Here is a 24,834-nt window from a genome sequence, read left to right as displayed (position 1 = left end):
CATCAGCATGCTGCCAAAATCAGTTGGGCTGAATGCTTGAATCCATTATGGATCTGGTGCCTGGGTTTGATGGAGATATCAAAGTGTGTTTTTAAAACAAAATGCAAGATTGGGATTATAATTTTCACCCCTCCATAGATGCTGTGTTAAAAACCCAGAACATGTGGTAGTGTTTCTAAATTCTTCAAAGAACCACAGCCAGTTCTTCAGAACTGCTGCTTTTTATGCTTATGCAAAAAGTCGGCTGTTTTAAAATAAAAATACAGGTTTTCTTCAGAGGTAAAAAACAATGCTGGGGGATCCATTAATCGGAGTGGTTTCCTGACCAAGTATTCAGATCTTAATGTAAATATCTAGAAATAATATAGTGGCAGCAGCATTCTTTTGGAAAAAAAATTCAAAGAGGTCCTGTTTGAGCAGCGAATACTTGCTCAGGGCAGTTATATTTAGGGCTCTAATGGAAGTGTACAAGTTAGGCTTTTTATACAAACTATAAATGGCTACAACCAAGAGACTTAGACTTTGAAATGCACTTGGCACTTACGCAGTGAGAGAGACAGGCCAGAGCCGTGTACAGTTGGTTGTTTTGTTGGTTTTTTTCTCCTCTGCCAGCTTTACAAATATTGCCAAATTCTTACAGTGTTGCCACCCCTAAAGGGCACATCCAAAAATAGATGTTGGATCTGCTCTCGTTTGGAGCTGGTGACCGAGAAAGGCTGAACCCTGAGTGCAAGTGCGGTGACAATGAAGAGGTGATGGGGGACAAGAAAGAGGAATTGAGATGCAGAAGCCAGGGGGTGAAATAGGTGCTGAAGCCTGAGCAAGACGTCGTGGAAGGAAGCCAGGCACGAATGCAGATGGTATGAGATGGTCCTTGAGTACCACACACGATGTGAGAAATGGGCTAAAGTGTTGGAAAGACCGAGGGTGAAGCTGAGCAGTTGGTGAGTAAGTGGAATTCCTCAGCTCCACTTGTGAGTGTCTAAACAATTGGTCATTGTTGACAAGGTCTCCAGGATGCTTTGATGTGAGGAAGCAGAAAGTTGCAAAATACTGTCATTAGTAAGAGACTCGTCTGCTGTATTGAGGGGGCAAACTGCCACATGCTTCCAAGGGTTTGTTTGAGGAAATGAAAATTAAGAGAGGCAGAGCTTCTGTCCTGGGCTGGAATTGCTGCTGGTCTTTAGTGCTATCGAAATACTCCTCGAGAGCAAGCCGTGCCTGATGGTGCTTGTCAAACGCAAACATTGTTATCTGGGTGGTGGAGCTCAGTGTTTGTCTTGTCCCAAAAGCTCGCACTAATGCTGGGCTGCGGCAGAGCTGGGTAAGAATGACACAGCTCGTGATTCACGAGCTACTCACGCACGTAAATGCTGCTGGGAGCAATTCACTGCGCTGAAATAATACTGAAGATTAAACTGCAGGTATCAAATCTTCAGCAGTGCTGTCTCTCTTTCTCGTGAGCCGCTCAGGATGCACCCGCCCCGAGTTTTGTGTTGGCTGGCCGGTGACAAAACCTGACTCATTTTCGTCTGCAGGCAGCGCAGGAATGTGCTCATCCTGGTGAGCCTCCAAGCCTTGCCCTCCTGAGGCCAGGCTCCGCGGTCTCAGCACTGCGCCGTGTTTCTCTTAGATAAAATTTCAATTTTCTATTGAGTGGCAGATGCATATTTCACCCTGACAAAACCCATGCTGGTGTTGCTGACAGCAGCCTAAAAAATTCCTTTGAGAGCGGTAGGTTGGTTGCTGCTGAGTTCCTATTGCCTCGTGGCTTTTTAAAAATAAACTGAGAATAATCAGCTCTCGCGACACTGATACTTTAGGTCATTAACTGATGTAATTGTAGTCTTGATGTTTATTATTAAGTGACCATGGTTTCTAAAATCTGGTTTTAATGGCGTGTTTGGAACAGAAATGAGAGGCTAAGGAGGGTAGATTTTATCAGGCCAAGGGCTCACCTGTATAAAGAAGGTGCTGGGCAGGGATAATCTCTTCCAAAAAATTGCTCTGGATTATTTTAGAAGGGATTGCACTGGATTATTCTGGAGTAGTGCCCCGGTCAGATTCTCCATCTTGACGTTCCCTAAGAAAAGGAACTGGGAGTGACAGAGGATATAAATTTACTATCCTCTTTGTTTGGCAAGCATACAGATCATGGGATGTATAAATAGAAGAATTGAAGGCAAGTAAAGAGAGGTCATTATGGGATGTACAAAGAGCTTACTCAGAGCACATCTGGGGAACTGGGCATGATTCAAAGGCCAGATTACAGGAAGGACAGTGAACAATAAGGAGTGGATTAGAAGAGGGTATTGTGGAGGGTATGAGGGCTCGAGCTGGTGCCTGCAGTTGCTGCAGTCCCACTGCTTACACCAAATGAAGCTGGTTTTAATGTGAAAGCACCTAAATTGGAAACTTCCAAAGAAGAATTCCAAGGGAATGGAGACAGAACCCTCTTTTTCCTAAACTTTCTGATCCCCTACAGCAGTGCCACTAAAGGACTTTGTGTTTCTGGAGTTACCACTGCTTACCTGTCATATCTCTCTCCCTCTTTAAAAAACAAAGCTTATTTTCTTAGCTTCCATATATATATATATATATATATATATATATATATATATATGTATATGTTGTTTCTTTATAATTTCTTACGGTATTTCTGCTCTGTCAGAATAACTGTCCAATTTTGTATCCACATCCAAATCTTTACAGGGCTAAAATAATTTTGTTTTCCTTAACCCTCTCACAGTTGGGTAAAGCTTCTCTTCTGATGTCATCAGCTCCAGTGAGGTGCAATTAAATATTGTCACAATAGCTATCCTTTCATCTCAGAAATAGCTGTGTCTTTGTTGAAGGTAAAAAGGGCTTTGTAAATGTAAAAAGGGCTGTTGGTAAGGGGCAAAAAAATGTGCTATTGACACATATGGGAAATGGGGACACTGCTAAATGCTGAGCAGCATGAAGGAGTGAGTTGAGGATGAGAAATTAAGCAAGAACACTGCTGCTGTCACACCACCCTCACCAGGAATGAAGCAATATCCTCCTTTTCCAGATAAGCAGACTGAGACACTGAGATCAATCCAACTGCTCGGGGTTTACACAACCAGGGAATTGTAAGCCTTCAGCCTCTTGGACCACAGTCGTTTTTTGGCACAGGATTCTGGTTTTGTACTTCTTTCACAGTGTTCATAATCTATTTATACCACTCCTCTTAGAACTTTGGTTTTTAATTGATATTTATAACCCAGTATGGGGATTTCTCTTTAGTGTGCCTTACTGGATCCTGAAAACAAGAGTCCTGGAAGCATGGATTTATTGATAATTGGTGGATTTTTTAATACTGATATTACAGTGTAGTGCAGGTCTTTGCCTGCCCTTGGACCCTGCACAGAAGAGCCAATGCCTGGAAAACCACATGTGCAAAATTCCAAAAGGATTAGCCTAGTTTTAGGGATGTGCTTGTTGACATGAGCACACACTCTCCTCTTCAGAACTACTTGTAGGAAGTAATAACAGTAGGAAGCGTTTACAGTTTGTATTTACAGATTATATCCCCAAAGGCCTTTTATTAGGATATATAAAAAGAGGAAGCATAGTTCTGCAAACCTAGACTTAAAGCCACGTGGTTATTCCCTTCATTTCCAATCCCTGGATCCGGGTTGTGGGGGCAATGGCTCTGTGCTGGCCACTTCCATACAGGGAACCTGAACTGGGAATGTTGAACTGGGAATTTGGAACAGGGAGCAATGGCTCCGTGCTGGCCACTTCCATACAGGGAACCTGAACTGGGAATGTTGAACTGGGAATTTGGAACAGGGAGCAATGGCTCCGTGCTGGCCACTTCCATACAGGGAACCTGAACTGGGATTGTTGAACCAGGAATTTGGAACAGGGAGCGGTGGCTCCATGCTGGCCACTGCCATACAGGGAATTTGAACTGGGAATTTGGAACGGGGAGCAATGGCTCGGTGCTGGCCACTTCCACAGAGGGAATTTGACCTGGGAACGTTGAACTGGGAGTTTGGAACAGGGAGCAATGGCTCCATCCTGGCCACTTCCGTACAGGGAATCTGAACTGGGAGCAATGGCTCTATGCTGGCCACTTCCACATAGGGAATTTGAACTGGGAATGTTGAACTGGGAATTTGGAGCAGGGAGCAATGGCTCTGTGCTGGCCACTTCCACCCAGGGAATTTGAGCTGGGAGGTTTGGGTTTTGCAAAGTGCTGGTTCTGGTGCACGAGTTTCGTGGTTGCTTCTCCTCCTTTTGGCCGCATTTCTCCATCTAGGAAATGGGAATGAGGACAGTCGTTGTGCTGTGTTTTTTGGCAGTCATGACAATGCAAGCCCAGGATATGTTCCCTTGTGCTCATGTTCAATTAAGTGTTTGGGGCCAGGCCAGGTTAGTGGTTGTCCAGAAGACCACAGGGATATGGAAGTGGGATTAATGACTCAGTAAATACTGACTTGGTGTTAAACCGAGGCCCTTCTCCTGCATTTATAGTCTTTTGCAAGCCCGTACATCACAGCTGGATTCAAATGGAATACACATACTTCCTACCTGCTCCCCTCCAACTTCCAGCCCAGTTCCACCATTTTCATAGGAGAATTGAGGCAAAATGTGTGGGATGAGGACAGGCACAGGGAGTGTCCTCGGAGTAAGGAGGCATTTGTGGTGACTGTCCATCAGCTCCTGCCCTTTCCCTGGTAGTGCAGAAGGAGTGGCACTGTTGCTGTAAGCTCCACTGCTTTTCCCTGCTTTTTGGACTTCCAGTTGCTGCAGTGACCTGCACCCCAGGAAAAAGGGGCAGTGGATTTTGAGAGTGCTTTATAACTCTCTTTTGGGGTATTTTAGTACTTTAGTTAAGCGCTGCCTGTTGACACTGAGCTACAGGAAGGACCAGACTTGAAGGCAACGCATCTCTGATAACATTCCTGAAGTCCAGGAAGACTGTATTTTGTTAATTTGGAGAGGATATTGTCTCTTGGAGCAGTAAGATCAGTGAATGAGAAATGAAGCAAGAAGAAATCAAGCTTGAGGGCTGTGTGACTCTGAGGTGTCCAGAAGTGTCCCCATAGGGGACATCAGCTCTTCGATGGAGAGATCCAGTGTAACACTTGCAGAAAATTTTAAAATCTCCTCCACTTGAAGCTTCTCCCTCCTCTGCTTCTGCTCCTGTTTCCAATTACAGAATTAATGTTTAATGTGGATGCAGATATAAGAAACTGCGTTTGATTTTTCTTACTGCTGACAAACTGGGCGGGATGGCTGCCTGCTTTCTAGCAGAAGCCACACTCTTTTCCTATATGTGAGCAATTAGGTGCATTGTTCCCTGATCACAAGCCTCTCTCACCATCTATAGCATGGCTGCAAGTTGATTACAGAGCCTGATGTGTTTAGATTTTGAGGGAGTTCCATCAGGAACACTTTGGTTGCTGTTTTTTGGAGGGGTTTGTTTATGTTCTGTCCAAATGATCCCATCTCATTTCATAAAATAAAGGAGGGTCGAGCTTTCCTAGCAGCGGTAGGTCAGCGAGGAGAAAAGGAGCTCCAGGAGCTGGCACGTTAATTCCTGCTGGCGCTCCGCACTCGGAACTGATTGGCAAGAGGGAGCTGCAGGGCATTGTGTGGTGTGGGAGAGCGGGGAACAGAAAACAAGGAGAGCCTTGAATGCTCCTGGCCATGAAGAATTGCAGGACTTTGTGCAAGGTGACAGCCGTCCGCACGTCATGGCCGCGTTCCAGTGCGGGACCTGCACTTGCACTTGGCCGCGGTTTCCCCCGGCTCCATTGGAATCGGTGGGATTTGGCTACTCCAGCCCAGTCAGGTCATCACCGCCCGCCTTCAAAACTTTGGCCTTCCACTGTGTCAGTTCACAGGGATCAGCCGTTGTTCCCACCCCCTGGAATGTTTCTTGTGGAATTTATCCCAAGCCAAACACTGCAAAAGTACACTGGTGCAGGGTTGCCTGCTTGGTTTCCTAATGCGTTTTTCAAGCGTACTCACAGCACTCCTGGTTTCACACATGGGGCTTTTAGGAATAATTTATAATGTACAGAGATGATTTCGAATTTTCCGAGGGCTTTCTGGTTGGTTTGGCCAAATAGATGCTTTTTTTCCTATTGTTCTGATTTGTTTTATGGAAGTGTTCAGGTATAAATGACATATTGTATTGTCCCATACACTTTGTGGGGTTTATATTTTTTTAAAAAGTAGTTTATGATGTATATCCCTGTCCTAATTTTATTCCTGATTCTTTGCCTAATCTGTCGTGAACAGAGCCAGTGCATTTCTGGAATAAGGGAATCAGTACCCTGGGCAATTTCCATGAGGAATCCCAGACAGCAGAATTTGAGTGCTTTCCAGCCAAGTCTCCTTGGCCCTTTGCCACTTGTGAGTGGCCCCATCTTAACCTCTTAAGTCGTCATATAAGTGTTTGAAAGCCATCAAATGGCTGATGAGTTAATCTCTAGGAAGTTGTCTGCCAACATCAAGGGTCCAGACTGGAGAAAGCCCAGAGAAAACCATTACAACAAGGTAAAACTGATGGCAAGTCCTTTTGCATGAACATGGCATGCAAATGGTGTGGACTGTGAAGGTGCCCTGGGTAGCTGGAAAATCAAATGTTCCAGTCTCAGGACAAAATTCAGGGAAAGGTCTGCATTCGCCTGTATCTTGAGATCAAAAGTGCAGAATTTGATGCCAGCCTCTGAATTATGAGGACATTCAGAGATGGACCTGGGGTTCCTCGCAGAAATTGTCCTGCTTGAGGAACTGGATCCAGCTTGGGGAATCACAGAATCATGGAATGGTTTGGCTTGGAAGGGACTTAAAGATCATTTAGTTCCAACCTCTCTGCCATGGGCAGGGACGCCTTCCCCTATCCCAGGTTGCTCCAAGCCCTGTCCAACCTGGCCTTGAACACTCCCAGGGATGAGGCAGCCACAGCTTCTCTGGGAAACTGTGCCCAGGTCTCACCACCCTCATAGGGAAGAATTCCTTCCCAGTATCCTATCTAAACCCACCCTCCATCAGTTTAAGGCCATTCCCCTTTGTCCTGTCATTCCACACCCTTGTCCAAAGCCCCTCTCCAGCTCTCTTGGAGCCCCTAGGTTCTCCCTGGACCCTTCCCTTCTCCAGGTTGAACGTTCCCAGCTCTCCCAGCCTGTCTCCAGAGCAGAGGTGTTCCAGCATGTGCTGGAAACCACACAAGAGCTTTGCCCAGCCCCGCTCGTGGGAGCCATCACGTTACAGCCAAAGCTCTCCTCAGAACTGCTGCACCTCTTAAAGCAGAAAGATGTCCAGGAGTGTGAACAGACTTTTCCCTGGATCTTGCTCAGACTGGAAACATTTTCAGTTGCTATTAAAAAGCATCAGATTACGGACAACAATTTCAAACTCTTTAGGCAAGCAGAATAATTTGAGTTTAAGGAACTGCTTAACTGGAACTCACCCAGTCGTGACTGCCTTTTAAGAGCGTTGGCAGCAAGTGCTTGTGAACAGGTTTCGTATTTAACTGAGGTAGAATAAACATGGCTTTATTTCCAGCTGCTGTTTCAAAGGCTATGGAAAGATCAGGAACAAATTGTTACCCAGCCGTGCCTTAATCGAGAATCAGGCCATTCCAGAGATGACTTCTGAGCTCCTCCTGCTCCTGAGGTCCTAAGCCACACTCAAATTCATAGTCCCTCCTTAACTCCACCTGGGCTTCGATCCTGTTCTTAAAATCTTAATTTAAAAAAACCTGCCCAAGTGGTTCATTCCTGCACAGTAATTATGTGCTGTTTCACATTGTTGTTTTGTGGGGAAAACACACTTTGGGAAAGCCAGGAAACAAAGGCGAATATCAAACAGAGGGTGTTTTGACATGGGTTAGTTTATTTCTATTGCATTTTTGCTTATCTTGCTAGTCATGATTAAAAGCAGCGTTGCCACTAATACAAAAATGCAGGAAAGTGAATGCCAGGCAGAAACTGCCCCATGGTTTATACCATTGTAACAGCTTTTGACTGAAAATTCCATTATTTGGGAGGCAGGAGAGCAAGACCCATAGTTTGGGATATAAATAATCAGCACAAGGCAGTTGTCTGTTACCAAAAAAAGGGATTTAAAAATTATTGTTAAAGATTAAGTCCTGTTCCTAATTATCACTGGGCAAAGCTGGACTGCAGATGTCCTTGTGCCTGATTTTCTCATCTGAGGAGCAAAGAGGATGCTTTTCCAACTCTACGGAGTTACTGGAAGCGGATCAGAGGGGAAATCCTGATGAGGGTGCTGCAAGATAGAATAGTTGTGGGGTACGTTTCTACTGTGCTTCCTGCTGCCTCAGAATCAGTGTTGGGAGGTGTGTCCTCATTCCCAGCCTTGCTCGTACCTATGGAGACCTGCCAGACTTCGAATCCTTACCTCATTAGAGCCTGATTCATCCCCATCTCCGACCCCAGGGAAAATCCCCAGTGGCATCACTGGGCTTTGGTGCGTGGCCAAAGTCTTGGTAAATTCCTTATTCCTCTCTGGTACGTAGAGGATGCTCCTCAGCTGTACCAAGGCAGGTGACAGCGTAAATCTTGTCCCACAGCAATCTTGGATGAGTCATTTTTCCAAAGGTAAATAAATCCTCCCTGTTTTCCTTGCACCACCTGGCAAACTGTGAACTGGAAAATTGAGAAAATGTTGTTGCCTTTTGCGAGCCAAAGCGTTCTGCAAACCTTTTATTTTTAATTCCTTGTTAGAAAACAGAACCAACTGAAAGTGGCTGGCAGAGAAAATGTGCCCCATTTCTTTCCCTCTGCCGGGCTCAGCAGTGGAGCTGCCAGTTTCTGTTTTCGCCTCTGTAGAATTATGTGCCTCTATTTGAAAGTTTTGACAAATCAGGCTGTTTTCATTCTCCCTCTGCCATAAATTCAATCCATATGTCTCTAAAACATCCTTTCATAGCTTTGGCATGGAAAAGGAAGTGGCTTGGGCTCTGTATAGTGTATTTAAAGCAAAGCTCTCCTCGTTTGCATGCATGGCTTCTGGTAGCTCTTAAAGCCTCAACTTCCTAATTATTCAGGTTAAGAGGGCACTGGCAGAGTGTTCTCCATTAACTAACAGTGATGTACAGTGAAGAAGCACAACAGGATAAATCATTCCCTTATTCTCATCATGTCCAGGAAGTTTTTGATGCAGCCCTTGGCTTTACCACCAAGCAGGATGCAAAGAGGATGTGAAAAGGGTAGGAGAGATCAATCCGGCATAAAATCTCAAAAGAAAACATCAAGACAAAGAAACAAAGGGTCTTGCACAATGAGCTGCAGGGTTTTGTTGGGCAACAATGCACAGCACCTCTGTGACAGGAGGTCACTGCCACAGGAGTAAAGGATCTCCACATCCCAGGCTGACCCGGGGTCGGGAGGTGAGGGTGGAAGGAAACGTGGGTTCGAGCTGAACTGTATTGCTGTGGATCAAAGTTAAAAATCAGAAATACAGGATATGCAGCAGGCTAAGAGCACAGGCAGTCGTGGCTGTTCTGAGTGGCCATTGTCTGGAATTGTGGAAAGTTTGGGCCAGGAGGTGCTGCTGGAATTGCGGGATGGATCTATAATTAAAAATGGGGCAGGAACACTGGCTGAGTGACTGCAGGTGGCTTTTTGGAGTCCACCTGCCCTGTGGGTGCAGTGGTACCAGATCTACCCCAGGGTGTCACTGGACAGGGCAGGTCACTGTCCCACCCCAGCCCCTGTCACATGCACCCTGCTCCCTGCCTCACACCCGCTCCAGAGGCCACATTCCCTCTTTTCTCTGTGCCACACGGAGCAATCGGTTGCTGTGCATCCACACTGCTGCGTGCAAGGAGAGGAGCTGTGTGTGGTAAAGCCGTGCAGTGTAATTGCCTGTCTAATCTCTCCATCACACACAGGGGTCATTTACAGAGATGCAAACACAGGCAACCTCAGAACTCCTGGGCGTCGCTTGGCGCATCCAGAGGTGTGTGCATGCAGAGACCACAGCCTGAGCACCTGAAACTGCCTGGCAGGTTCAAAGGGCTGGCACAGCCCGTGGTTTTGTTTGCAGGGTTGCAGGGATGGGGTGGACTCCAGGCTATATTCCACATCTCTCCAGATCAGGCCCTTCTATCTGGGCATCTGCATACAGCTGTTCAGCAGCGAGCCAGTTGTTGTATAAACACGAGCAGAGGCTTCACCACAGCTTTTCATGTAGTTTTATCTCGACTGCAATTTGTTTCCAGCTCCTAAACGCTGTAGGAACATCCAGCCTTACTCCCTGGAGCCTGTTTCAGCCATTCCAGCAGTGTTCACAGCGCCGTTTGATTCCCTTTGAACTGTTCCGAAATTCCCGGAGAAAGGCGCGAGTTCTGCATCCCTCCTGGAGGGATTTGCTTTTCCACACGTGTGGGCTGATTTGTAAGAGGTCTGCTGTGTGCTCTGCCCCAGGTGTGCTGTCCCTCCCTGCCTACTTCAGCCCCTACCACGACGGCTCGGTGTGCAGCGACGGACGGGCCGACGCCTACGCCCAGCTGGAACTCCGGACCCTGGAGCAGTCCCTGCTGGCCACGTGCGTCGGGAGCATCTCGGAACTGAGTAAGTTTGGGATATAATCAACCACAGGATTCTTCCAGCAGAGCAGGAGAGCCCATCCCTCCACTGCTGAGGGCAGCAGGAGTGCTGCCGCTGTTGGCAGCGTGAGCAGCGTTTAAGGTTGGGTGAGATTTAACTTTCTGGTGGTGCTGTTTATGGAAATCAGCTGGTCTCATTAGTCTGCTTTGTGTCTAATTCACCTGGAAAGGTCTAGGATGCGCCTTTTTTTGTTTTGTAGGGATGCTACTGCCAACTAAAGTTGGATGCTCTTTACAAGATGCCTCTGGAGGCTCTCCTGTGCATTTGTGGAGCACAGCAAACCTCCCTCAGATGGCAGAGAGGGTTCTCTTTGTTAGTGTTTCTGCAGTGGAAATGTCCAGGATATTCAAGGAAAAGCTTTTTGGTTACTTAAAAAGCAAAAAGCGGAGGAAAAAAAAAATCTAAGAGTACTCTGGTAACAAAAACTTGTTCAAACCGCCCCCCCCCCTCCTTTTTTTTTTTAAAAAGCTGACCAAATGAAATGTTCCATTCCTAGAGTACTCACAAAGCCCCTTTAAAGTAAACAAAAATGATTTGTGTTTTCCTGGTCTACTTTTTCCTTTGCACCGTTTCTGCTGGCATCACTTTCTCAGCCTGCACCATCTGAATGCTAATGAAGGCCAGGGCCAGTAAGGAGTTTGTGGGTTTTACCATTTATTTTGCAACCTGCCTTAATTTGAGGTTTTCAAATTCCTTTAACACACCTCTATTTATCCTGGAACACAAGAGAACATTTGTAGCGAGGGCCTGAGATTGAATACAGCTTCCTCTCTCCCTCTTCCCCCGTCCCTGCCTGGCCAGCTTGGTCAGTCCATCCAGTGAATGGGTCTCCTGATACAGTTGCCTGCTTTTTTTTAAGACGTTGCTGCCCGTTGCCAGAAGAATAGAGTGAGTGTGCAAAGGAGAAGGATCGTTATTCTGAGCTGAAAATTTGAATTCCAGATGCATTTCTGCTGTAAACCGTGCAGACTTCTGTGTTAGCACCAGCCAGCGCTGGAGGATCCGTGATGCTCTTGTAAAACGTGCGGATCCTGGAGCTACTGAAGTGGAAAGGCAGAGTTGTTAGAAGGATTTTTTTATTATTCTGAAGTGGGTCCTTAAAGCTGAATGTGCTGTACAACAAAGGAGTGGCACGGCTTTAGACTGCAAACTGAGATTTTTAATACCCTGTTGGTCTGAACCACTAAAAAATGTCATGTTTAGACATACAGTAGCTTTGTGGGGCTTTCTCCTGTGTAACAGTAGAACCCCAGGGGTTCTGGCTGGAAAATTCAGTGTTGCTTTTAGATATAAATGAACAAATAATAACTTCCCAAGAATTTCAGAGGGAGGTGTTGCTAAAAGATACGTGGCACTGCTAAGCTCAGGGCGCTTTCCCAGGAGCCAGCTTTGTGATGGGGCGACTATTTCGGTTCCATCCTTTCCCAGTATTGTAACTTTTGGACACAATAGAGCAATGTTTCCTGTGAGGGTTTGAGGGGAATGTAAAGCATAAAGCAGCAGAGATTCTCCCAAGGAAAAAACAGATCCTAGCTAAGTATAGTAATAATTCAGCTCACTGCTTGGTAGTCACACTACTCAGAGATGAAGCTTTTAAAGCTTTTTTGGAGTTTGTAATGCACCACAACACAAGGAGAGTAAACAGGGTTGTGCCTAAGGCAAGCTTATTGCAAAAAGACCAGCTTTGGGGTCCTTGCCCTGAGAACTTTTTAAAAATCTGTAGTCCTAACATTCTGAGTGCAACTGTGTAATCCAGGTCACCTCCTTCCAGGCCTTCTCAGGTCCACCCTGCTCTGACATAGAGGCAGCTTGGCTCGAGTTCAAAGACCAAGAGGACTGAGAAGCCCAGAGACCTCCTGGACTGAGCTTCTTACAGTGCTGAAGGACAAATTTCTGGCACAGCTTGAGACAGCCAGCATGATAAAGATTGGCTTTTTATTTAATAAGAGAGTCAGGTCTTGCCGTTCTGGAGAAACCTGCAGCTAGAGTGAGAATGGGAGCAGCAGACCCCTAAAAGAAGGGGTTTCTGCCTTGAATGTAATGTCCCTAATTTGTCTCAGGTTCCTGGGCAGCAGGGTAGAACAGCATGACCCAGTTGGAAGAAATGGGAGCAACGTCCTAACAAAAATAAGAGTGAAGTGTTGGTGCTACTGACTTTGCCCTGTGAAACTGTCGCTCCCAGGCTGGGCAGAGGACATTTTACAAAGACATCAGTAGTTTTTGCAGGCTGGCAAAAAAACTTGGTATTTGTGGGTGGAAAGAGGAGAAAACCAGCAGTAACCCAGCAAACTCACTGCAAAGAACGCGTGGTAACTGGGAAGTGTTTAATTTCACGTTTTCTAACTGGTAACTTGGTCTTTGAAAGCAAGTGCTGTGGAGTGGCAGCCTGAGGGACAGAACACCCTTCTGCCTTCGTGGAGGAGGTTCTGTGCACACAGCAAACATTCCTCTGGGCTGTGAGAGTTTTGACTTGTTCAAAAAGTGTGATTAAAAGCACTGTAAAGAGATGATTTTGTATTTTCTCTGTGTGTGTGTGTGCGCGTGCAGGTGATTTGGTCTCGCGAGCCATGCACCACATGCAGTGCCTGAACACCATCCGGCCCGGCATGAGCCCTGTCCGGCAGACCCGGCAGCAGCAGCCCATCTCCTGGTCCCCTGATGCCCTCCACACCCTCTACTACTTCCTACGCTGTCCCCAGATGGAATCCATGGAGAATCCCAACCTGGACCCTCCGAGGATGACGCTGAGCAATGAGCGGTAGGTCGGTGAGCTGGGAGCGGGGCCGGAGCAGGCTGAAAGGGCTCCTTTGGTTGGGTTTCCAGGGCAGTTTTGTGGGATGCTACCTATGAGGCATCAGTTATTCCTGCAGCCAGGCCAGATTAGGTTGTCAGCCCTGCCAAGTTTGTGAAGCCTTGGAATTGGAGCTGGAAAGTGAGCTGTTTTTTTCGTGCAATCTTTCCGAGCGAGGCATAAGGCTGCGTGCTGCCAACAGGGCTTGTCTGGAGACCTTGCCAAAAGTACATGTGGTTGCCTAAAGCAGGAAAGGCCTTCCCAAAGAAAATGTTACCTCCTGAACGGCGCCAGTTAACAATTGTCAGAGTTCTGGGGAAGAGCAACGCTGTTCGTTGTGGGGAGGGTTCAGGGGATTTATGGACTTCCTGCTTAAGGATTGCTTCAGGTGATGCTGTGTGTCTGGAGTAGGAGGAGATTTCTGTAGGAAGCCAGGAAGTAACCAGGGAAGGCAGTGGGTCTCCTGCCTTCTGCCAGCTTCGTAACCAACTCTCAAAGTAGGGCCATTATTACAGCGGTCAGAAATTTTCCAGTGGGATGTTTTTTCTCTTGGAAGCCTCCCTGGTTTCCTTCCTGCCCAGCTCCTTGGCAGGCTGCCTGACAGGCTGGTGGCACAGGAGAGCTGAGGAACCCTCAGAGCTGAGTTCCTGGACAGGTCAGGCAGCTGCTGCTCCCCAGTTGCCTTCTGCAGGGAGATCCAGGCCACTCCAGACTTGTTTCCCCACTTTCCAAGTGCACATCCAAGTTTCTGTTTATTTCAGAAATCTTAAATGGGAAGTTCTGGTTTCTGGTTATCCATTATTTATTTTAGCTTGCTTTTTGGATGTCTTTTTTGCCTGCTGGACATCAGGGTGAGGGAAGGCTCTATCCTGGCCTTTCCCAAAAGCAGCCCTTGGTTGGGGGGTTTCCCAGTGCATTGGTGTGTTGAGGCCATACTCACAAAACAAAAAAGCAAAGTGCTTGCTGGACAGGTGAGGGAAAGGAGAACATCTCTGCAGCTTTCTAAATAACATGGTTTCTTCTTCCCACCTTTGGCTTTACTGTACTCAGCCCCAGCTTCTGAAATCGGTATGAAATGGTAGTACAATAATAAAATAACAAAAATAATTAATTACAAAATTAAAAAAGGTTGTCTTTCTGTTTGATCTTCCCCTGAAATCTTTCCAAAAAGAGCAGAACTCTCCAAAGAGAGGGAACTGATGTACACATATGAAGAATCAAAAGGAGTTAACTTGAATAAAATAGGAATAGAAAGGACCATGGCTGCTGGTAGCTCAGTTATTTGGGCTCACTAACCTTAATCAAGGTTACCCCTACCCTAGCGCAAGGCTGTTTATTTTGCACACTGTGCAGAAAAAAGAGTTTTCCTGAGGCCAGGTTGTGTAAAGTCGTGCCACTGGTTCCCACAGTGGCACAGCTGAGGCTGCTGAACAGCTCATACCAGAAATGTAGATTAGGCTTTCTATTTTGTGTTCTTTTCAGTGCTCTCAGTGTAATGATGTTACTGCAGCTACGTGTTTTATACACTGGGGATAATAAATGAGTTAAATCAGGAGAGCAGTTATCTCTCCAATTGCTCCCAAACAATGCTCTTCACATGGTTCACCGGAGTTTTTTTGGAATGCAGGCTGCAGCTCTATTCTGTTTTGAAATCCGCACTAGATCCTACAACAGCTGGGGTAAGGGAAATTTCTGCCATTTTTTTCTGACCAGTACTTAGCTGTAAAGGAAATTAAAGAGGATATATTAAAATGGAGCAAAAACTGACATTAAGGAAAAAAAAAAAAGAAAAAAACAACGTGAGCACTTAAAGGACTGGCTTTGAAAAATTTATGGAAGCTGGAAATGAAATTAATACTGCCCATCCAGCCCTGCCTTTGGGTTGCTCCAGGATGTGTTTGTCTGTGCCTCACTGTCCCGAGCTCTGGGCACGTGTCTTGCAGGGGCAGTGGGATGAGTGCTGCTGGCAGCACTTGGCAGAGGAGGTGCTTTGCTCTCTCCTGGCTGAGGAGGAGAGGCAGCCGCGGCTGGTGCGAGACGCCGGACTCGTGGCGTGAGAGACGAGGGCACTGATTCACCTAATGTGACTTGGCAAGGCTGTGCAGCCCCGTTCTTTTATTCCTCCCTGAGCTGTGCTAAATCAGCTGCAAACTGGGCACTGCTCTTTTGTGTGTGTGTGTGTGTGTGTGTGCGTGCTCACTTTCTGGAATAGACGTGTTCCGTGCACTGCAGTCCCAGCTCGCTTTCTGCTGGGAAAATCCCGGTCACAGGCAAGGACAATAACGCTGACCTGTTCTGCCTTTGCTCGTGCCTCAGTCCCCACCCTCCTGCCTAAATCTGTAAATCTATTGATCTGAAATGGAGCAAAGAGAGGAGGGGGTGGCTGTTAGAGCTGCAGACTTGGAAAAATCTGATTTTTGGGAAGGTCCACGAGCCACACAGAGTCAGTGGAAGGAGCTGCAGTTGTTCATCCACAGGCCTGGCAATCTGCTGTTCGTTCTGGCTCCCCATGTGTCACACTGCGCTGCAGACTGCTGTGAAAACCATAGCACCGTGGGGTCTGGGAGGTCTTCCCTTCAGCATGAAGGCAAGCCTAGGATTCAGTTCTGGAGCCATGCCCTAATGGAGGCTGTCACGTGCCGTGAAGGGCTTTTAAAAGCCTGGCTGAGCTTCTGAGCTTACCCTGCAGCAAACTGCAGAAGGTATGAAAGCAGACAGGCACACTTGCAGGTTTGAGGCAGCCCGGTGAACAGAGCCAGTTTCAACCCACACGAGTGGGTTTTCATCCACGCTGAACACCTTGGCAAAAGACCTGAGGGGGAGGAAGCTGGAGAGTGCTGCAGCATGGAGTCATGCAGGATGGAGTCATCTCTAGAGCTCTCTGGAGTATGTGGATGGTGTGGGATATCCCATAGGCTGAAACTCTGCAGAGTTTGTGGCTTGGTGATGTTTGCTTCTGGCACCTTCAGGTGAAGGCGTTGAAGCAGGAGGAGGAGAAGAGGCAGAATTAGAAAGCACTCGGGTCTCTCAGGCAAAACATGCAGCATTTCCAAAGTGAATGCAGCTGCTCGCTGTGCAACCGAGCCATGGCCCACTTGGAACCCCAGAATGACCTTGTTTGCTGCACAGACAATAAACCATCTGCTGTTTGGGGTCGAACAGGACACCTGAGGAAGCGTTTTGCAAACACAGAGTGCCACTTGTGCAATATTTTGGTGAAGGAATTAGACCCTGAGGTGAGCACGAGCTCAGTGAGGATACACCTGAGTGCCCAGAGGCTCGGAGGTTTTCCGTGTCAGCAGAGCTCTGTCCGTGCTGCTGCAAAAAAGGGCTCTGCTGGGCAATAAGATACTTTTATTTTCTCTGAGATCCTAGTCCATGTTGGGGGTCAGATGATGTGTTTTTGGACCAGACACGTGGCACTCCTGCTTTCTTCACTCTGTTCCTGCTCTGGGATTTCTCCCGTTGCTTCCATCAGGCTGGCTGAGCTTGGGAGCACTCCTGCAGCGTGAGCTCATGTCCCAGAGCTGTTTGCTGGGGTTGTTTGGGATACTGTGACTTGAGAAGAGCCATTCAAAGGTGGAAACGAAGTTCCTTTCTCCTTTTTCACTTTTCCCCAAGTGGGATATAAAGCCTTTGTTTTATTTTTAGTGGTGTGTCAAGGCAGGAATGCTCTGGCAGTGATGCATATCTTGGGGAGTATTTGTCAGCTCCCACAGAGCCCAAATCGAGGTCAATATTTAGGCTCATTTTACTGCTGAATGGACTGCTCTGCCCTGGGTTAATTACTTGGCCAGGATAGTGGTCCAGCCTTTAAGCTGGGAATAGACACCACTGACTGCCCTCATCCTGTCTCCCTTTGGTTATCATGTGCCTTCAGCATTTATTGTTGGAAAGTCAGCGTGATCTAATACCTAAGAACAGGCAAAAAAGTTGGATCCTGCTTCCTTGTGCAGCTGTGGGTTTGGGTACGCTGGGCTTCCTCCCCTTCTAGCTGCCCTGTTAAAAAACCTCTAAATTTTTATCTGTTGTTGATCCTGTTGGTCTGTAGAACATTCTGGAGCTAATTCTAGGCTTGTCCATCAGGGCCTATGGTTCCAGCCATGTCAGGCCTTTCCAAGCTGTCCACGTTGCAGCAGTGCCAAGTTTTACATGTTGTCTGAGTTGGCTGGTGCATTATTTTATTCCAAACATCAGGGAGTATAAAACAATTTACATCAGCAGAAGCCCACAGCCTGTACCCGTCTTGAGCCTGTCAGTGAAAATCCAGCAAAACGCCGGGGAAATTCCAGAGCTGATGGAGGATTTGTCAGCTGCCAGCAGTGAAGTTTTGGGGCTTGCCAATTTAAAGGGAACTCGCAGCTCTTCAGCTGGAAAACTGCAAGAAGCCAACTACAGGGGCCACCTCGTAAGAAAGAGAGAAAGCTTCGTTCTGTTTGCCATGTGCAGGCTCCAGATTTGCTGCTTGTAAACAAACCTGGGCTCACTCAGTTTCTCCCTTGTCACAGAAAATCCTTCAGGAAGGCTGCTGCTCATCTTGCTTTCAGCTCCATGGCTGCTCTTACCTACCAGGCTCAAAAGCGACCTGAATTCATTTTCTGCTTCCAACAGGAGTCCTCCCATTCCATCTGTTACCCCTCATGATCCAGAGCCAAAGGATAAACATGCAAACCAGGTTTTTCAGGAGGGTCAGGCAGGAAAAAAGGACTCCTCTGTGCCACACTAGCTGGGCAGAAGAGGAAGGAGCTGAACTGCCCATTTGGGTTTTCCCTGTGGAGTATTCCCAGCAATGCCTGCTCTGAGAAGTTATTTATTGGGAAAGGGTGAAAAATGCATCTGATTCTGAAGGAAGATGTATCAGTGCTACAGAAGGAAAGATTGTAGCCTTTCCATGCTGTTTTTCAGCACCATTTGCTCAAATGCTCTCTTCTGCCAACATCTGAGCTATTGATTTAAATCATCAGTGGCTGCAACACTTTGTAATTTTTGTCCTGTGTGTAATCTAAGCTTAACTTTGTCTGGAACAGAAAGCAGAGTTGGGTCGAAGTTAATTCTTCCTGATACAGTGTCAAAATCCTGCCCAAGCGGGATTGATTGGTGGATTGATTGATTGATTTGCAGTGGTCAGTGCATAAAGAGCCCCTGTGCCATGGCTGTTTCTGAATCCCCAGGGACCATCCAGTGGTCTCCTCATCGTATGTCCTAAATTTCATGTTTTGAAGAAGCATGGCTTTGATCTTACTTTGTTCCTTTTTACTTGGTGATTTCTAGGTGCATCATTAGAAATAATTAGAGCCTCCAGCTCCTTCCCTCATGGTTCACTGGGTTCTTCCCCTGTGTTCAGAAAATGCCTGGCACAACTAAATTCTGGAATTGCTTGAGACAGGAGTGCTTTGGTCACATGGATCACATTTATGGAAAGATACCAGTTCAGAATAAAGAGAATATTAACAGCCCAGTTACTAATGGGAATTGTCTCCAAAAAGTCCTGCTTGGCATAGCATGGGCATCCAACTGGCAGGAAAGGAAGGAAAATCAGGAATAACCTGCAGATCCTGCTGCTGAGACCTGTGTTTGCTTGAGCTGCATCCTCAATATCCCTGAGAGAAATCCCTACTTTCAGAGCTGGTTGAGGCTTTTCAGGACAAATCTCTTCTCCAGATGGATCTTTCCAGACTCTCACTGATCTGTCATGAGGCTTTTTTCCCCTCTGTTCCTTTTAACTGCAGGTTTATGGAATTTTATTAAGTGCAATAGCTACATCATTGCCTGTCTTTTAGATTTATCTGTGGCCTAGTCTTTCCTAATTCCAATTTAATGTATTTATGTCTGAATTCTTTTATTTTACAGCCATACCCTATTGTTTCCATGCAGTATCAGGAGCAGAACTTGATACACTTAGTTCCTTTGAAAAGGTCTGCAATAAAACAAGTTCTGGGGTCTCTTGTCCGAGAGGTCTGAGTATCTTTCCATCCTGTCTGCAGCTGCCTCGCCACGCAAAAATAGGTATACAGGAGTAATAAAAGTAGACCCTGATCCAGTCATTTGCCTTGAGAGAGCAAAATGCTGTGATCATGCAGAATTTAACAGCACTTAAATCCACTCAGAGTATCCCTGAAGTCAACAGAAAGATGTGTCCACATATTCCGGCCCCATCCCCATGCCACAGCCCATCGATTTTATTTTTTCCCCCAGAGCTGTTTGGAAAGGAATATAGTGATTAAATAGGGGGAAAGAGAAGGAAGCCTTACATTGAACTGTGCCATTAGGGCATTGCTTGTGCAGACAGGGCCCATAAAAACGTGCCCCCCTTTTAAAAGGGAAAAAAAAGCTATTTGCTATCCATGAAAGCTTAGTCTGGTGGATTTATTGGGAGAATAAAAAGGTTATAAACAGGTAAGATCAACTTCCTTGACCAACACAGGGGGAGAGGCTGTTGCCCTGCATTTTTCTGACTTTCACCAGTTAATGTCAGCCTTAATTGTGATTTTGAGGTGTTCATTCACAAGGAGAGGGCATGAACAGCTCTATTTCAGAGGCCAGTAAGCTGCAACCCACATGTACCTATTGAGTGAAATTAACTGTTCAGTGGCAGTGCTGCTCCTGGCCTTAGGCTGGATCATTTGTTTGCTGAACCCACACTAAATAGTTGCAATATATGGAATATATTCCACAATCTTGAGATCTGAGAACATCTAAAAAGAGGAGCCACTAGCTTTAGCACATTTATGATGAGCAGCTTTCACCTTCCTGCTATTTATGGGACATCTCAGCACATATTCAGCAGTAACTTCTAGATCAAAACAACAAAAAAATGACATTTTGACAGAGTCAGAGCCCATGGAAGTGGCACTCCAGCATAGGTGCTCCTGGTATTTTAAGCAGAAGGCTGAAGAGAGAGCCAGGATGAAGTGTTCATGGAATATTAAGGGGAAGGGAATTAGAACAAGTCTGGCTAAAGGCAGTAGGTGACAAACACCCATTACGCTTCCATTCCTGGAATACTCCTGCCTGTGCCTGGCATCACCTCTTGAGGTATTTTTACGTCTCATCACTGTTTTTTTGATTGTTCATTTCTTTCTAGCTCAAAGACTGCAGAACTACAGTGCGAGCGATGACCTTGGCAGTGGTGAAGGGAATTAATTGCAAACCCTGAGGATCAAATCCATCCAAGTGTAACTGCTGAAGCTGGCAGTGCTCTCCACTCTCAATTAGATACTTTCCCCCTTCTCTTTTATGTTGTTTGTATAAACAAACACTGCTCAATTTTACTTTTTTTTCCCCAACTCTACATATCTCACACCTGGGGCAGACCAGCCTTTCTTCCACGTTGCTGGCTGTTAGCAATTTGTAGTGTTATTGTAGTGCTTCCAGAGGAGCCCCCCCTGCATCTTCTGATCTTTCTGGTTTGGGGCAGGGGTGTGGTACAAACACAGATTATATAAATTCTCTGCAAAATTGTGAGGAGGAGAAGAATCTCAGTGCGTATGAAATGGAGCAGCACAGAGCAGACTACTAGCAAGGAGACAGGGGGAATATTACAGGTGCAAAAGAGCAAAAAAATTTGATGATAAAAGCTGTGTGTGAAGCTGTGGGGCAAAAAGTCAGGGTTTTGGGCTGTCTTGAGACCTTGCTGCTGGATTTTTCATGGTTTGAGATGTCTCAGATGTCACTGGTACAGGTGGGACAGGACACCTGAAAAACCACCCATTTCGTGTGCTCAGCTGACCCTGGTTTTGAGCAGGGGGTTTGGAATGAATGATCTCCAAAATTGCCTTCCAACTCCACCTGTGCTGTGCTTCTGTGGTTCTGATTTCAGTATTTGCCCTCAGAGTTGCTTAACATCTCTCCACCTGGTGATTTCCCACTTGACAGAAATCAATACCTTGTTCCCTGGAACTGGTTCTTCAGCAGGCAGTGGTTGGTCCTCACCACCTCCCTGGAGAAGTGTGAGGTGTCTGACTGTCTTTGTCCTGTCAGTTACAAAACATTTGTTTGAAAAACACCATTTTCTGCTCTTACAGTGATTTTTACCCCGGTGCTGGGTGGGAATCCCCAGAAAGGCCATCACTGACCAAAACCACTGCTGGTCCCTGTTTGTAAAAGAGTTTGAAAAGTGGAGAGGTGCTCTCTGGCTGTCTCGTTCAGCAGTGAAGAGCCAACAGGCACTGTGTGTGTGTGTTTGTGTGTGCTACCACCCTGCAATTACAGCTCCAGTAATTACTGTAACTGCTGCAGAGATGCCCACGTTGAGTTCTTGGCTTCTGCTCTTGAGTTTTTCCATCTGCTCAGATAAAAAAGAAAGTGCAAGGAGGTGGGAGCCTGGCAACTTGGCTGCCTGGAGTCTCTGGGCTGGTGCAGCCAGGAATCTCCAGTGCCTGTGGGCAGCCTGGGCCGTGAGTTGTTTGTTGTTTGCTCTTCACGATGAGCAGCAAACCAGCATTAAAATGGAAAGGCAAATAATCCAGGGAGGCCTAAACCAAAGCTGTTAAAGCGTTATAGAAGCACAGGAATGAGTAAGGCAAAGTCCTCTGGCTTCTTTTTCTACCTTTTTCCACCTTTTAGACAGTGCCTATGGGAATAGCAGAGGACTGACTGAGAGTCTGCATCTCTGTGCTTGACTCTTGCAGGTTTGCTGTCTTTCCTGTCTCTGTCTTTCCTAGACACAGATCCTTAAGGACAGGCTCCTGATACCAGCAGAGTGCTCTTGTGACTGATACAACGAAAAATCAGTAATTCTGGGGATGAAAAGTTCTGGGCACCGTGCAAAGAACAGTGATGGTAACAAGCCAACGAGTTTCTCCTTTGTCAGTAATTGCTGTTTCCAATTGAAGTTAATATTGTTTCCTATTGGACTAAATTGCAGCCCTTCCCTTGCAGAACTTGCCTGTTTCCTGAGGAAGGAGTGAGCCAGTGCTTTAACAAAGGCCACACTAAATAAATACAATGCTGAGCCTTTGCTGTGCAGCAGCCAGGGCTCGCAGGTTGTTGAGGGTTTTGCTGTTATTGTTCCTGACATCTTTGTAACACATTGCTGAGAGCAAAGCTGCACTGTAGAGTAAATAATTCTGGGTATAATTTATGATAATGGCAACAATCATTCTCTCTCTCTGACCTCGTGAAGATTAGACCTAAGCTTTCCCTGGGGTAATCCTAGGTTGGTGTGTCTCTGCTTGGTTTCCTTTTTCGAGGCAGTTTGCACTTCCCTGTCCCATCCCTGTGCTGCCCTGACCTCGTGGTCACTTACAGAGCTCAACTGCACCATTTTAATCACACGGTTTTTACAGCAGCTGCTGAACTGTGAGTTTTAAAAAGCACCTCTGCTCTGCAAGACAAATCCTATTCAAATGAGCTGCGTGTCTGAGCTGATTCAGCCCTGGTTTTAGATTCTTCTGGGGCTGAAGCACCTGGTGTTGGTCCCATGGGTGCTGGTCTAACGTGTTTGCTGAGAGAGGAGGGACCAGGCTGTGCTTTGCTGGTGATGCTGCTGGAAGGGGCACTTCAGCCTGGAATCGAACGAGTTCCACTGGAGAGTTTGTACCTGCAGGTCTCTTCTGGGAAAGATTGGAAAGTCTGTCATAATGGCTAGAGAGTAGAAGGGGGATGCAGAAGCTGGAGGGTTTTATTCCAAGGCTTGCTGGAAAACTCTCTGCTGCTGGAAGGAATTTGGTTAAGGATTCTTGACCCCTTTGGCTTCGTTCAGAAATGGAAAAGATCCTTCCAGAGAAACAGGGGGCTCTTGTGAGACAGGTGCTGCAGGACTGGGGACCTTTTCAGTGGGAAAGGATGAGTTGTCTGGGATGCAGTTCCAGAAGGTGGTCTAAGAGGAATAGTTGAGAGGAATGGGAACATGTTAGCATGAAATTATAGCAGGGCTAATACAACCTGCTCAGAACTTAGCTGCTTGTAATTACCCTGCTCCCAGCAGCCAGACTGAGTGATTAAGAGTTCCCTCTGTCAGCTCTGCACTGTGCCAGGTAGCCAGTGCTCAGTTCCCTGTTGGGGCTGCCAAAATTCTTGAGGAAGGATCTCTCTGAAGAGTTGGTGCAGTGGAACATCACAGAAACATATGTGCCTTAAGTGACTTTCCATCTGGGCATCCCATTTTTCCTTGTACAAGAAGTTACAATAGTGTAATTAACACACTTTGGGGCCACTTTTGTTCTGCTGAACTGTCTGTGCTGAGACACTCAAGATACCTAAGGACAAGTGGCCAAACTGGCTTAATCTGAGAGCACAGTTTTCCCCAGTGTAGTGGGAAAGTTTTGGCTCTGTACATCTTCACTCACAGTCAGGGCTCAGAGGTACCTGCTGCAAAGAAAATATCGTGAAAACCAGTTTATTTCTCAAAAAATGTTTCTTCAGGATTTTTTTGAGGTAGAAACCATGGGAAGAAAGGTGTGTCCTATGTCTCTCATACATTTTATTGATGACTTTTTTTGGTGTTTGGAATGCAGAGCACTGGGTGCTGGGAGAACAGTTTATTTGAGCAACAGGTACTGAAGTGTCGAGCAGGTGAAGATTTTAGAACACTGATATTTTCCTCAAAAACCTGAAAAAGAATAATTGTGCAATGTGAATTGAGTGCAATGGTGTTAGAATAGATTCGTGTTTAGCTTTGTCATTTTTATCTTACCAATCATTGATACTCCTGGGCTTTTAGATCTGCTTTTTTGGCGGCAGCAAATATCATTACAATTTGGCATTAGAAGCAAAAATCAGTGTTTTTTCATGCTGGTCATTATCTGGGTAGGCAGCTGGAGCTTGAGATTCCTCCGTGTTCCTGTAGGAACCGCAGTGCTGCACCCTCAGCCATGGTCAGCACGAACCAGGTTGGGCCTGTTGCAAGAACAGGTTTTATCTGAGCATAAGAAATCTTCGTTCTCTTATCCCTATTAGAATGTTTATCTCATCTGTTAATATGAGACTATCAGAGTGTGGCTTTTTAGGGAGAGAGAGATGGGGTAACAGATAACTTGATGCGGAGACTTGAGTGACAATTGGGTTTTTTCATCTACCTGTGCTGCAGGTGTCGGGGTGTAAACAAACATTGCTGCTCTCTTACTCAGTCATTTGCCATCTGGGCATAAAATCTGCAACTCTGTAGTTCACAGTCCATGAGAGATAGATAGAAAGCTTTGCTAATTTGACAAGCTGCTTTGTAGGAGGGTATTGGTTATGCCTCTGGCCTCCTGTTGGTGCTGGTATTTGGCCACAGCGTCCTGAGGGTGCCAGGGTAAGAGCTTTTTTCCATGTGTCCTGTCAGCATTGCTCTTGGTTAGGCCACACTGTGACCTGCTGAAAGATCTCCTGCATCCATACATCGAGGTATTTTAATTGCTCTCATTTGAAATTCAGTAGAAGTTCCTACCCTGTAGCAGGCAAAGCAAGAGGCTGCTCAGCAGCACTGCTGGCACTGAAAGC

At 46.4% G+C, this 24,834-nt stretch overlaps 1 protein-coding gene across 1 annotated transcript in view; it reads left to right on the top strand.

Moving 5' to 3' along the window:
* Nucleotides 1-24,834, top strand: part of ABTB2 (ankyrin repeat and BTB domain containing 2) — a 111,753-nt gene that overhangs the window by 62,149 nt on the left and 24,770 nt on the right. The window contains exons 2-3 of the mRNA XM_010412576.4: nt 10,437-10,583; nt 13,167-13,377. Coding sequence (XP_010410878.2) covers nt 10,437-10,583; nt 13,167-13,377 — 358 coding nt within the window. The remainder of the gene's footprint in view (nt 1-10,436; nt 10,584-13,166; nt 13,378-24,834) is intronic.

This window comes from Corvus cornix, chromosome 5 (assembly GCF_000738735.6).
Source record: "Corvus cornix cornix isolate S_Up_H32 chromosome 5, ASM73873v5, whole genome shotgun sequence".
Classification (NCBI taxonomy): Eukaryota; Metazoa; Chordata; class Aves; order Passeriformes; family Corvidae; genus Corvus; species Corvus cornix.
The sequence above is the reverse complement of the archived record's forward strand: the minus strand, read 5'-3'. Positions and strand labels throughout refer to the sequence as shown.